At 61.1% G+C, this 12,751-nt stretch overlaps 1 protein-coding gene across 1 annotated transcript; it reads right to left on the reverse strand.

Moving 5' to 3' along the window:
* Positions 1-509: 509 nt before the first annotated feature.
* On the reverse strand, positions 510-1,635 carry NKX2-2 (NK2 homeobox 2; the record flags this gene model as incomplete). The annotated part of the gene is made up of 2 exons (XM_082305254.1): positions 510-1,069; positions 1,377-1,635. The coding sequence occupies 2 exons, from the start codon at positions 1,633-1,635 to the stop codon at positions 510-512; spliced, it is 819 nt and encodes a 272-aa protein (XP_082161380.1).
* Positions 1,636-12,751: the final 11,116 nt, after the last annotated feature.

Raw genomic sequence — 12,751 nt, forward strand, 5'->3', positions numbered from 1 at the left:
GGGGCCCGGCGCGGCGGACCGGCGGCCGCGCCGCCCTCACAGACCACAGGAGCAGCGCGGGGGTTTTAGTCTTTATTTTTGTTTTTTTTTGTTTGTTTGTTTGTTTTTTTTAATTGTGACGACCCCCTCCCCCCCTTTTTTTTTTTATTTTAGTTGTAGGTAGACAGGACCACTCTGAATGGCGCAAAAATTTCTGTAAACAATGACGCACAAAAACACCTCCCCTCCCTTCCCCCCGCCTCCCCCCGAAATGAAACCGAGCCCCCCCCCGAAAAATGGAGGGGAAAAGAAACGGGAGAGGGAAAAGAAACCATAATAATAATAATAATAGCAATAATAATAATAATAATAATAGCGTTTCCCTCTCCATTCCTTCCCCCGCAGTTTTGATTTTCCTTTTGGAGCATCAGTCTGTCTCTCTCTCTCTCTCTTTATTATTTTTGTTTTTCCTCCTCTTTCGCGTGGGTGTGTGGGCAGCGTGTGCGTGTGTGCGCCCTCCCCTCCAGCCTTCACCAAGTCCATTGCTGAGCTTGTACCAAATGGTGTGCTGTGGGGTACTGGGGGTTGCTGGTAGCGCTGTACTGGGCGTTGTATTGCATATGCTGTAGAGACTGGGCGCTATAGGCGGAGAAGGGGATTCCCGTCTGGAAAGTCGCGGCTGCCAAGTCCTGAGCTTTGAGCGTGTGGCAGGGCTTGCCGTCCCTGACTAAGACCGGCACGGCCACCCGCCGCGGGGAGGGAAGAGGAGTCACTTCCATACCTTTCTCGGCCCGGGCCCGCTTCATCTTGTAGCGGTGGTTCTGGAACCAGATCTTCACCTGGGTGGGGGTGAGGCGGATCAGGCTGGCCAGGTGCTCCCGCTCCGGCGCCGACAGGTACCGCTGCTGCCGGAACCGCCGCTCCAGCTCGTAGGTCTGCGCCTTGGAGAAGAGCACCCTCCTCTTCCTCTTCTTCCCCGCGTCCCCGCCGCCCGCCGCCTCCTTCTCGTTGTCGGGGGATTCGTCGGCCGACGGCTCCGGCGATTTGGCGGAGGGGTCCTGGCCGCCGCCGCCGGCCGTCAGACCGTGCACTGCGGAGAGTCGGGCCGAGAGCCGCCCGTCAGCGGCGGGGGGGCCCCGCTCCGCCACCCCCGCCTCCCTCCCGCCGCCCCCCGCCTCCCTCCCGCCGCCCCCCGCATCCCTCCCGCCGCCGCCCGGCCCCCGCCGCGGCGGGGGATGAAGGCACCGGCCGGGGCTCAGCCAGCCGTGGCGAGCGGCAAAACCACCCGCTGGCCCCCCGCCCCGCCGCCGGGGGAGCCCCCGAGGGCGCGGGGAGCTGCGGCCCCGGCCCCGGCCCCGGCCCCGGCCCGGTCCCCGGCCCCGCGGCGCGGTACTCACGGGAGTATTGGATGCCCTCGGCGCTCGCCAGCCAACGCGTGTAGGGATTATCGCTATTATCATAGAAAGGGTTCTTCAAAGGCAGCGTCTGAACAGTGTCCAAGGGGGTTTGTCCCAAAACTCCCGCTTTCTTGGGCGGCTCCGGCGCCTCGCTCTCCTCCTCGCCGCCCTCCGCGGCGGAGCCGTCCTCATCGTTGGTGTCCGGGAGGTCCAAAATGTCCTTCACCGAAAAGCCCGTCTTTGTGTTGGTCAGAGACATGTTCCGGGCAAATTTAGGCAGGAAAGTTGGAGAAGCAGCTTCGCCGATCCGCCGTGGCACGGACACGCACAGGCGGAGCGGCGGCAAGAAGCCCGCACACGGCAGCCGGGGGAGGGGGCTGCGGGGCGGCGGCACGCGTGGAGGAGGGAAAAAAAATAGAATAATATACAGAAAAATAACCGAAGGGTTTTGTGCAAAAAAAACCCCAAACAAACAAGCAAGAAAAAAAAAACCAAAAAAACAAAAAAACAAAAAAAAGAAAGAAGCGGAGCCCCGGCCGCAGCGGTGGATCTCTGCGGTGGTTGGTGTCTACGGGCTTGTTCTGCCACGGGGGAAATTCAGAGAGCGGGAGCAGCAGCTGGCTTCGGAAATAGTTTGTAACTCCAGGGGAAAGGGGGAAAGACACGCCAAAAAAAAAAAAAAAAAAAAAAAAAAAAAGAAAAGAAAAGAAAAAAAAAGAAAAGAAAAGATCACTTCTGGCTCTTGCTTAAACCCCCCGAACCCGCGCCTGCCGCCCGAAGAGCCCGAGCCATTGCCGGAGCGAGCGGTCCCTATAAGGCTGGTCCCCGCACATGAACCTGCCGAGAGGAGGGAGAAAAAAAAAATACATTAAACCCGCGAAAGGTTGGCCACGTGTGGGCGGGTCTTGGAAGTCAAGTGGATGAAGACAGTGTTTGCAGATGTGAAATTGCGGGTTTTGGGCGAGCTCCGAGCTTCCACCATTGGTGATGAGTGGTATAACGTGTCAGTTAATTACCGGCGTGGGGAGGGCCCTTCCGCGCGTGTGTCTGTGTCAGCGAGAGAGGCAGGCTGCGATTTGCTTTTTTTGAGGCACGGTATTTACATACAAAGAGCCTCGCACACCAGCCCGCGATTCCGCACGCTCCAAACTCTGTTTTCCACCCATTGCCTTGAAAAGCAGCGAGGGGGAAAAAAAAAATATGGGGGGGGGAGTTGTGGGGTGATAAGGAGGGAGGGAGGCTGCGTGCGCGGTGTCCCACCCCTGCCGCGCATCCTGCGCGCCCACGCAAGCCCGCGGGCCGCGGATTTTTGCGCGGGGAGGCGCTGACAGCCCCGCGCCGGACCGAGGCGAGCGGCGGCTCAGATGGCAAGAGACCAACTTATCTAAACCGCCTAGGTCAATATTTTGGTTGAGGCTTAGGGATGAACGCTGGAAATTAAACAGCAAGTAATTGATTCTAGTTTGCTCCGAAATTAACCGGACTGGCAAACCGCGATCGTCAGCCACGACCCGGGGAGATCCGGGCGGTGATTACCGGGGGGGGGCTTTATTTGAAGAGGTCTCATTGATTTTGCCTCCTTCTTCCAGGGGAATAAAACCCAGCCCGTTTGGTTGATTTAATGGGCTGGAGCCCAACGGACTTTCAAATATGACCGAATTAATTTTTTTTTCTCTTCTTTTTTTTTTTTCTTTCTTTTTCAGGACCTGGGGAAGGAGGGGGAGAACGCAGGGGGTGTTTCGGCAGGCCGCATCTCCAGGTGCCACGCACGCCCGCCGCGCCGGCAGCCGCCGAGCCCCGCAGCATCCCCGGCTGCGGGTCCCGGCGGAGCGGCGCGGAGCGGCGCGGAGCGGCCGCGGAGCCTCCCCCTGCCCCGCGGGGGGCTGCAGGCCGCCCCCTCCCCAACTCCTTCCCTCTCTCTCTGTCTGCCACCAACTTTTATTTTCGTTTTCCTTCTTCCCCCCCTTTCCTGCACCCGCCGAGGCCCCTCGGCCGTGCGCACCCTCGCCGGGCACGGCCCGGACCTTCCCCTTCCCTTCCCCTTCCCTTCCCCTTCCCTTCCCCTTCCCTTTCCCCTTCCTTTCCCCTTCCTTTTCCCCTTCCCTTTCCCCTTCCCCTTCTCTTCCCTTTCCCCTTCTCTTCCCCTTCCTTTTCCCCGTCCCCTTCCCCGCAGCCGGACCCCGGCCCGGGACGGGCTTGTGCGCGGGGATGATGGTGGTCGGCGGGGCGGGGAGCGGGTACCATTTGGGAAGGGGCGTCTCGCCGCCACCTTTATTTCTGGGAAAGAAAAGTTGGCCGAGTCTCTCTTCCAGGAGGAGGGCGCTGGGCCGGGGCTGGTGGCGGCGGGAAGAGGAGGACGAGGGTCCCTCGGGCACCCTCCCCTTTGCCGATCAGTGCATTCGCACCTTCCCCTCCTCTCCCTCCCCGCTCCCCCCATCTTTCCTTCCCCAGCCCCCAGCCTGCCTCCCATAAAGTATGTGATGTGGCTGACAATGCCCAGGGATTTTCCGCCCCCCCCCCCCCCCCTTTTTTTTTTTTAAGCGAGCCCCTGAGCACATCCTGGGTGGTCGGACCCGCGCAAACACAAATACAACCCTATGGCTAAGCTGGAAACAATGTCCGCAATGTAGACAAATGTCCGGCTTCTGTTGGAACCCTTTGTCTCGGCGCAGTTTTTGCATTTATTTCAGTGGCGAAATAATACGTGATTGACGCCCTCTTTCAATGTGTCCTAACTGTTGGGAATAAATCTGAGGTTGTTCCTAGTTGTCATGGTATTCAACCGCACTCAATGGCTATTTCTTCATCCATTTCGGAGTCCTTCCCCGATATCGAGGGAACCCCTTCGGGCGGGCGCTCCCCCGCCCCGCGTCCCCTGCCCCGGGGAGGGGCCCGGGGCAGCACCGGCCCTCGCAGCCCCCGTCGCCACCGCGCCTCGCCCCGAGCCGCTGATTTATCCCCCCGGCTCGGCCTGCCCGCGGCGGGGGCGGGAGGGGCTTTAACTCCTTCCCCCCGCCGCCGGCGAGGGGGAAAAATAGCGGTAATAGCAGGGACAATCGCGACAGCACGACGATGCAGCGTCCCGAATGAAAGGACCCCGGCAGAAGCCGAGGGACGGGAGATGCTCTGGCTCCGGGGCGGCGGGGCTGGCGGCCCGCGTCCTTCGGGCTCCTCGGGCCGGGGCGCAGAGCCAGACTTCAGTGATGATGATGATGATGATGATGATGATAATAATAATAATAATAATGATAGAATAAAAGACAATAATAAATAAGAAAAAATAGTAATAAATACGAAAAAATAAGAAAAAATACAGAGCCCCCTCCCAGGCGCAAATGCCGCAGCCCGGACCGAGCGTCCTGCAGGCCCCCCGCGACGCGGGGCCCGACGGCGGCGGGCGCGGGCGGTGCCCGCGGGCGGTGCCCACGGGGGATGCCCACGGGGGATGCCCACGGGGGAGGCCGGGCCGCCCGAAGGCAAAGCCTTTCCCGGGGCTGGCGGCCCGTGCGCCCGCGGGGACCACGGTCCCTTGCGGGCACACAAAGCCCCGGGGCCGCGGCCCCCTCCCCACGCCTCCCCGCCGCCCGGCAGCGGCGTGGGGACGGCGGGGGGTGTCCCACGCGTGGGCAACGCTGCGGGGCGAGGCCGCTCTCCCTCCGCACCAACCGTGACGTCACCGGCGGGGGGGTGACGTGAGAGCCGCTCGGGCCCTTTCACGTCAGGAGGGGTCGCGGGGCCGGGACGCAGCCCGGAGCCGCGCTGCGTGGCGGGGCGGGGGGGGGCGAAACCCGACGGCAGCCCGGCGGCTATCGCGACAGCGGCTCCCCGCCACCCTTGGAGCCTTTCCCCCGCCGCGTCCCGCTCCCGGCGCCCCGCCGGGGCCCACCGGCCGCGCTGCCCGCACCCTCCCCACGCGTGGGACCGGCCGGGCGGGGCCGGGGGCGGCCCGGCGGGGCGGTGGGAGGGCGGGGGGGCCCGGGGCCCGCCGGGGGTCCCTGCCAGCCCGTCCCGCGGGGCTCGGCCCGGCGGGGCTGTTTGCACAAGGCCGGCGGAGGCCGCGGCGCGGTGCGTGTACACAGGCTGAGTGGCTGCTCTTCAGGACAAGTGCCGCTGCCAGCGGGGAGTGTTTACCTGTTTGCTTTCACAGGTAGCTCAAACACCCGCCGTTCGCCTCCGCGCCCTCGCCACTCTTCGCCCCCCCCGCCCCGCGCGGCGTGGGGAGCGGCCCCCCACCCCACGGGCGGCGGGTGGCGGTTTCGGCCGCATTAAGGCTCGTTGGTGGCTTTTTTTTTTTCTTTAAGAGGCAGCCGGTGGGGGATAAGAGAGGGAAGGAGCCCTTCGGAGCGGCTCTCCGCCGCCGCGCTCCCCGGTCACGCGTGGCGGGGGCGGCCCGGCCCCGCCGCCCCGTCGCGGCCAAGCGAGCGGGGGAGGCGGGGAGCGGGGCAGGCCACGGGGGGGTTCGCCAGGCCACGAGCGGCCCGTGGGTCGTGTTTTTAAGCGGCGAGGTGCCTCCCCTCGCTGCACCGCATCCCCGCTGCGGGGGCCCCCGCTCCCCGCCAAGCGCCGGGGCTCTCCCCCTCTCCCGAGCCCCGGCCTTCGTTCCCTTCCCTGTCGAGCCATATCGTGTATATATATTACAATATAGGCAGAAATGAAGGGAAGGGTGTTCGCAGGAGCCCCCTCCCCGTGCGGCCCGCTCGCACTGACCCGAAGCCATCCCCGCACCGCACCGCCGATAACAGCCGTCAAGTGGATTACTTTATTGTTTGAGCAGCCCGAAGGGGCGAGCTATTGTTTTCCTTCACTCCAGACCACAAACAAACAAACAAAAAGGACTGCACCTTGCCGCTCGGTAGGGATTAGCGGAGCCCACACAAAGCCTTTGTTAGGGGGACAGGTTTATTTTATCTCGTAGAATGAGCTACACTCGAAATAAATGGGGACAGGGAAGGGCAGCCCGTGTCGCTCCCGGTAATTGTTATTAGGAGCTTCACCTCAGGAGCATCCCCTGTAAGCAACACCCTCTTTGTTTTAAAGTGTGGCGGGGGAAGGAGAACCGCGTCGTTACAGAAGACATCTTTTGTCGGTGATAAAAAAAAAAAAAAACCCAAAACCAAACCAAAAAAATAAAAATAAAACTCTCGCTTCTAAATATAGCCGCCGAGAGCCCCGCACGGAGGGGTTTACACGGCGTTTTTGCAGGCAGAAAGCGGCAGCTCCGCCGCGATGCTGCCGGCTCCGGCTCGGCGGGGCCGCGGCCGCGCCAGGCCGTGGGCAAGGGAGCGGGGCCGGGCAGCCCACGCCGCCGGGCCACCGTGGGCACCGTGGCCTGGCCGCGGAGGCAGGCAGGGGGGTGAAAACACCCTGTGTCCTGAAAGCAGGGGGACCCCCAGCCCTCCGCGTCCTCCGTCGCTTGCCAGAACTTAATGGTAACGTGCGGGGCTCGGAGTTTCTGCGGGGTGAAATTCCCGTCTCTGTTCACGGCTGGAAAAATGGCATTAACAAAGGCGTTAAGGAGGTTTTGGGGGAAAGAAAAAAGAGAAAAAAGAAAAAAAAGAAAAAAAAGGGGAAAAAAGGGGGGAAGATTCCCCCGCACGCAGAAAGGGAGCCGGCACCAGCCTTCCCCACCCTGGCGCAAGAGAAAGCCCCCGCCACCCCCCAAAATCCCGGCGCCGGCCTGCCTTTCTCCCGCAGACAATTAAATCTTCTCCAGGACATAGGAATCTAAATGAGCTTTCCTATTCTCACGATTACTCTATCTCCTTCCCCCCGAAGCTTCAAAGACGGAGAAATCCTTCCAATTCACCGATATTACTTAGAAATTTGTCGATCTCGATCTAGCCTGCCCTCCAGCCACCCTCCCGAGGTGGCGAATTGTAATAGAAATTGGGATTTTTCCCCCTCCTCCCTGGGGGCTAGCGGGGTTACGGCAGAGCCGGAGGGCACATGTTAGCGCTTTGATAAATGCACTTTAATGAGATCTTTGAAAATATTGCCAATAGCGGCGGAGGCAGTTTGTTAAGGCCATGCGTGTGAGCACAAAGCCGGGAGCCCGCAGCCCCCCGCAGCCCCCCGACCCAGCTATTTGTTTGTCTTATTATTAAAACAGGGGGGAAAGAAAAAAAAAAAAAAAAAAGAGAGAAGCTGTAAGCCCGGCCCGGGGCCTCCCTTCCCTTCCACTCTATTATAAACAGTTTTATTTGCCGGGCAAACGCTGAGCCCCCCGGCGAGCCCCCCGGCTGCATTCGTTCCCCTCTCTCTAATGACAAACGTGTCCCAATGAGATTAAGCTCGGTCAGAAACGCTTCTCCCCGGGAAGGAAAACCCGGCCCGCTTCGCCCCGGGCGCCGGGAACGCGGGCATCTGCGGCGGGCAGCGCTTTCTTATCTGCCTGCACTTCCCGCACCCGCACGCACAACACGCAGGGCTTAGCGGGGAGCCCGGGCGGCCGCGCCGGCAGCCGTGGGTGGGTGTCTGTCGCGAGTGGGGCGCCGGGGGCCCGAGGAAGACTCCGGTGCCCGCACGCCCCGCGCAGGGCGAGGAGGGGGGGGGGGGTCAGGCTCTTTTTCGGGAGAAGGACGGGGAAGGGTCCACCCGTGGGGACCCGGCCCCAGTGCTCGGGCCCGAGTCGGGGCGCACACGCGCGGCGTGGGCAGCACCGGGGAGACGAAGGGGAGAAGTCCGGGAGCGGGGAGCGGCGCGGCGGGCAGGGCCGGGGCCGGGGCCGGGGCCGGGCGGGGGCCGGGGCCATTCCCGGTCCTCTGGCGGACTCTGCCGTCGCAGCCGAGAAGTGTCCCGCCGGCGGGGCAGCGGGGGGAGCGCGCCCGGCTCCCCCCTCCCGGGCCCGGCGGGCGGAGCGCCCCGGCCCCGCCGCGCTGTCCCCCGGCCCCGCCGCGCACGGGGGGGCGGCGGCGCTCGGCCGGGGCCGGGAGCGGGGCCGGGGGCGCCCGGCCGTCGGGGCAGGGGGGCGCGCCCCCCCCGCTCCCCGCAGCAACTCCTACCTGCGCCGCCGCTCCAGCCCACGGCCCCGCCAGCCCCTTCCCACCTGCTGCTCCCGACCCCCGCCTCCCCCGGCGTTTTTGTCGGTTTTTCCCTTTCCCCCTTCCCCCGCGGCGCGGCCCGGGCTCACCTGGGGCGGGGGTCCCTAGGCGGGCGGGGGCCGGGCGCGGCGGCGGCCCCGCTCCTCGGGCATTGTCTCGGCGTTGTGCAGGGCGGCCGCTCCTTCCTCCGGCTTTACATCGCTCGGTCTGTTTGCTTTCCTCCCCGGCGAGTGACGCCAGGCGAAATACTGGCCATATGTTCAGCGGTAATAAATTGGTTATAAGCGCAAACACGCCGGTTCCTGGATGGCTCTTTTAAGCCTGCCCCGGCCCTGCGGCTGAGCCGGCCCCTCTTCCCCCGGGGGGCAGAGCCCTCCCCCCGGCCCCCCTTCCCCAAAGATGCGGAGAAGCCGCTCTCCGCCGGCGCGGGGGCTCGGCCCCCCCGGCGCTGCCCAAATCCTCCCTCGCCCACCGCTCCCACCTCGCTTCTTCACACCTCCCTCCCCGCTCCGCTCCGCCCGGGGCAGCCGCAACTTCCCCCGGCCCAGCCCGGGCTGCTCCTGAGCCAGCTCGCCCTCTATAAATCGCTCGGTAGCTAAGACGCTATAAAAACCAAATAGCCAGATGTGGCACGTTATTTATGTGTGAAAGCTCGTTTACATTAGATATGCTGATCCAAGCTTTGATAGCGGGGGTTTGCGAGAGATTAGAGCTGGGTTGCCAGAGATGGCTCCAGCTGCAGCCCCCCTCCCTTGCCCCTTTTTGGTTTTCCTTTTTTTTTTTTTATAATTGTAGTTTTATTTATTCATGGGATTTTTTGTAAAGGGGAAGGGAAGAAAAGGTGATGGAGGTGGGGGGGGGAGAGTGGCGCTGTCCAACTTCCCTGAAGCTGGGGATGAAAAGTGGTACCCGGCTGCAAAAGCTGTGACCCCCTGCCCATATAGCCAGAAATATGGAGAGGTTTCAGCTGGCCAGAAGGGCTTTCTGGGCATCCGAGCCTGCTAGTCCATCTCCCTGCCAAAGGCTGTGGCTTAGGTAAACGCCACCAGCGCAGCCCCGCTGCAAGGTGAGCCCTGTGGCCGCTGCCCACCCCGAGGAGCCGGCCGCCGGGCCCGCGTGGAGTCAGGGCAGCTCCCCGGGAGTCAAACCCCACGCAGCAAAAGGTTGGGCTGCCTCATTTTAACCCCGGGGTCTGCAAACGGTGCAACCCTTGAGGCTTTCCGCCTTTGGGAAAGCTCCCCCTCGCCCATGTCTCTGCAGGACGATGCGCAAAGTCCTCTTGAAGGGGCATCGCTGGTGCCTGCTGGGCTAGAGGGAAGGTCACGGGGGCCCTTCTCCATCTCACCTCATCTGAATGCTCTCCACCACCTGCCGTGTTTTTAAAAGCACTGGAGAGACCTTGGACTCCTCTGTGAAACTCCCCAGCGCCCAGAACAGATATCTCTTAGCTAAATACCGCGGTCACAGGCAGCTCTAACAGAGCTGCCCGCAGATAAAGTGATTGATCCTTGGACTAATCAATAAAGATCTTGTTCTGAGCAATTAATAACTTTGCCAAGCTTGTTTTGTTTGGATAAAGAAGTGTCCAGATTGCTGACTGAGGAAGTGAAATCAGGGGAAAAAATACCTTGTTGCCGACATAAAAATGCGAATTTGAATAGTTACCTCTTTATTTACATACCTGCAAAGTCTTCAGCTTTCATAACGAGAAATTCAGTCTGGATGTCCGGGACGTGCCTTACCACATCCCCAGGTAAAGCTGCGCAGAGGGATCTGAGCTTGCACTTCTTTACCTTTGGTTATGACCCTGTGTAAGAGGTGCGAGCCTGTGGACACGCCACGTGTGCGGGTCCCCCTGCGGCAGAGTCTGCTGTGCCCTGGGCTGCGGCAGCGGGTCCCCCCACCGCCCCAGCCGCGGCTCCTGCCTCCCCGGCATCCACGCAGCACCGCAGGAGGAGGAGGAGCGTGGGAGAAAGGCAAGGGTGCAACAGCTGGATTTGGGGCAGGCGAGGGAGGGTCAAAGGGGAGCAAACTGGGACCTGAGGAGGGAGGGAGAATGATGCTGGGAGCAGCTGGATGAGGAGCTGGGGCTGGAGGTGGCAAGAGGAGGAGGATGGTCCATAGCTACAGGAGAGGCAAGCTGCGCCTTCAGGAGGCTGATTCCAGCCTGGGCTCCAGGCTGCGGCCCCTGCCTGGTCACTGGCGGCAAACCTCCGGGCCAGGTACGGCTCTTAGTCCCGGCCCGATGCCGGCTGGCACGGGACCTGCCTACTGACGGCGTTCCGGTGGCAAAGCCGTGCCTGATGGACCCTGCAGATGTCCCCCGTGACAGGGACAAGCTGTCTCTCAGGCTGTAGTGTCAAACATGCCATTACTATTTTATTAATAAAACCATTTTGTATTCACTACTGAAACCAAACCTTTTTGGAGAGATTTTTGACACCTGATGCCTGTGTCTCACCGTCCCCTAGCAGTTGCTGAAAGCCACACAGTCAGCCCCTGGGAAAGAGAGTAAAGCGGACGATGCAGAATTCCACATCAAATCTACGTGGCTTTGTTTTGCTCAGTCATGGAAATTAAGTCTTTATTGGTGAGTAAAAACAGGCTGGGAGGTTTTATCGGAGGGTATGTTTCACAGGTGGTGGAGGCTTTTTAGATATTTGTTTGTTTGTAGGATCATCAGGAAATGTTGCCTCAGGAAAAAAAGTGGAAGAGCAGAGGTCAGGATACCTTTTCTACGTGGGGTTGGTCTCTCTTCCTTGAACAGCCCCAATAATTGTAAAGGCTTTGTCGGAGAAGGCTGAGCTCTCAAACCATGAGGATGCATTGGGCCTGAAGACACGTGGGCTGCTGTCAGGCAGCCATGGGCTCCGGGGACACCCCTTCTCGGGAGCTGAGCTTCGGGCTGCGGTCCCCGGAGAGTGTGGGCATCTGTGCCAGTTAAGACCTGATCCAGAGCCTGGGCTGCACAAGCTGGGGCAGACGTGAGCCCAAGCATTCCCGAGAGGTCCCTAAATCTGGGGACAAATCTTTTCTTGCAAATCAAAGGGAAATGCTAAGGGTTGGTGCCTGGGCTTGGGATGCTCAGGGTGGATCAGGTAGGGTGAAATAAACCCGCGGTTTCCCTGGCTGCAGGAATACACTTCCACTTTTAGTACATGCACGCCCACTCCTTTCACAAATGTGAAGGAATTCAAAATGACCAGAAGGATCTTCTCCCCCGGAGAGGATGAGCGCTCGGGGAAGGTGCTCTTTTGGCACCGTGTGTCAGGACACGTCAGGTTGCAGTGAGGAGCGGGAACAGTTTCTGTGAAGTCTGGACTGAGTTGCCCCTTGTTCCAGCCTGGTTTTTGTAATGAATGAAAAAGACAACCTGTTCACCAGCCAAGCCTTTGATGGCGGGGACAGTGACGGAGGAGAGGGGAGAGGGGACGGGGGAGCACACCCACACGCCGCTTTAACAACCCCCGCGCACGCCGAGTCGGGCGAGCAGTGTGTTTGAGGAGCCAGAAGACTATCTCTGCCGGCAGGGCCACGGCGTGTACACACCTGGGATCAACAGATGGCCGCGGGTTGTCCCTGCGGGTCTGAGCACACAGCGCAATCTGGCAGCAGCAGAGCCCGCTCTCCGGGACGGGCGTTCGCTCTGGCTCTTGTTCGCAGTGTCTTGGCTGGCTGGAGGAGGGGAGGGGAAAGATGAAGCCTGTGGAGAGGTAGATGTGACTTGTCCCTTTCGGCCAGGTTTGATTTGGAAGTGGGCATCCACCCTTCATTTTCTTATTTTATTTTTTCCTGGGGGTTGCAATGGGGAGGAGCAGGAGCAAGTGTTGGTGGGAGCTGGTGGGGCACAGAGGCTGGTGCTGGGGGGGCTGGTGGGGACACAGCAGCCTCACGTCATGACGTCTGTGCTCAGACGCCAGCCCTTGGCCACGGGAGATGGTGTGCTGGGGGGGCCGGTGGGGAGCAGAGGGGGTCCCGTAACACCGGCAGTTTTGCACAAGCTCTGGGGACTCCCTGGGGATGCTGCTGGCTTGCCCTGGTGGTCTCACCTGCCTGGCAAAGCCAGTGATGGTCATAGAGGGGGAAGCTTCCCAGTGTTTTCAAGTGAATGCCCATGTCCATGGTGAGGAGGAGCTGTCAGCCCAAAAAGGGGGAGAGGAAGGGATCTCCCAGTGATGCCCATGATGTTCCCACCCAGACTGGTTTTCTTCTCCCCTCTTAACAAAGCCCGTCCATCCGCTTCTCTTTGTCCGTAGCTAACCTTGGTCTTTCTACCTGCACCCAGGTTTTTGGATGCCACTTGCCATTGCGATGTTTGACTAAGAATTGCCATGG

This window comes from Platalea leucorodia (assembly GCF_965183815.1).
Source record: "Platalea leucorodia genome assembly, chromosome: 3".
Classification (NCBI taxonomy): domain Eukaryota; kingdom Metazoa; phylum Chordata; class Aves; order Pelecaniformes; family Threskiornithidae; genus Platalea; species Platalea leucorodia.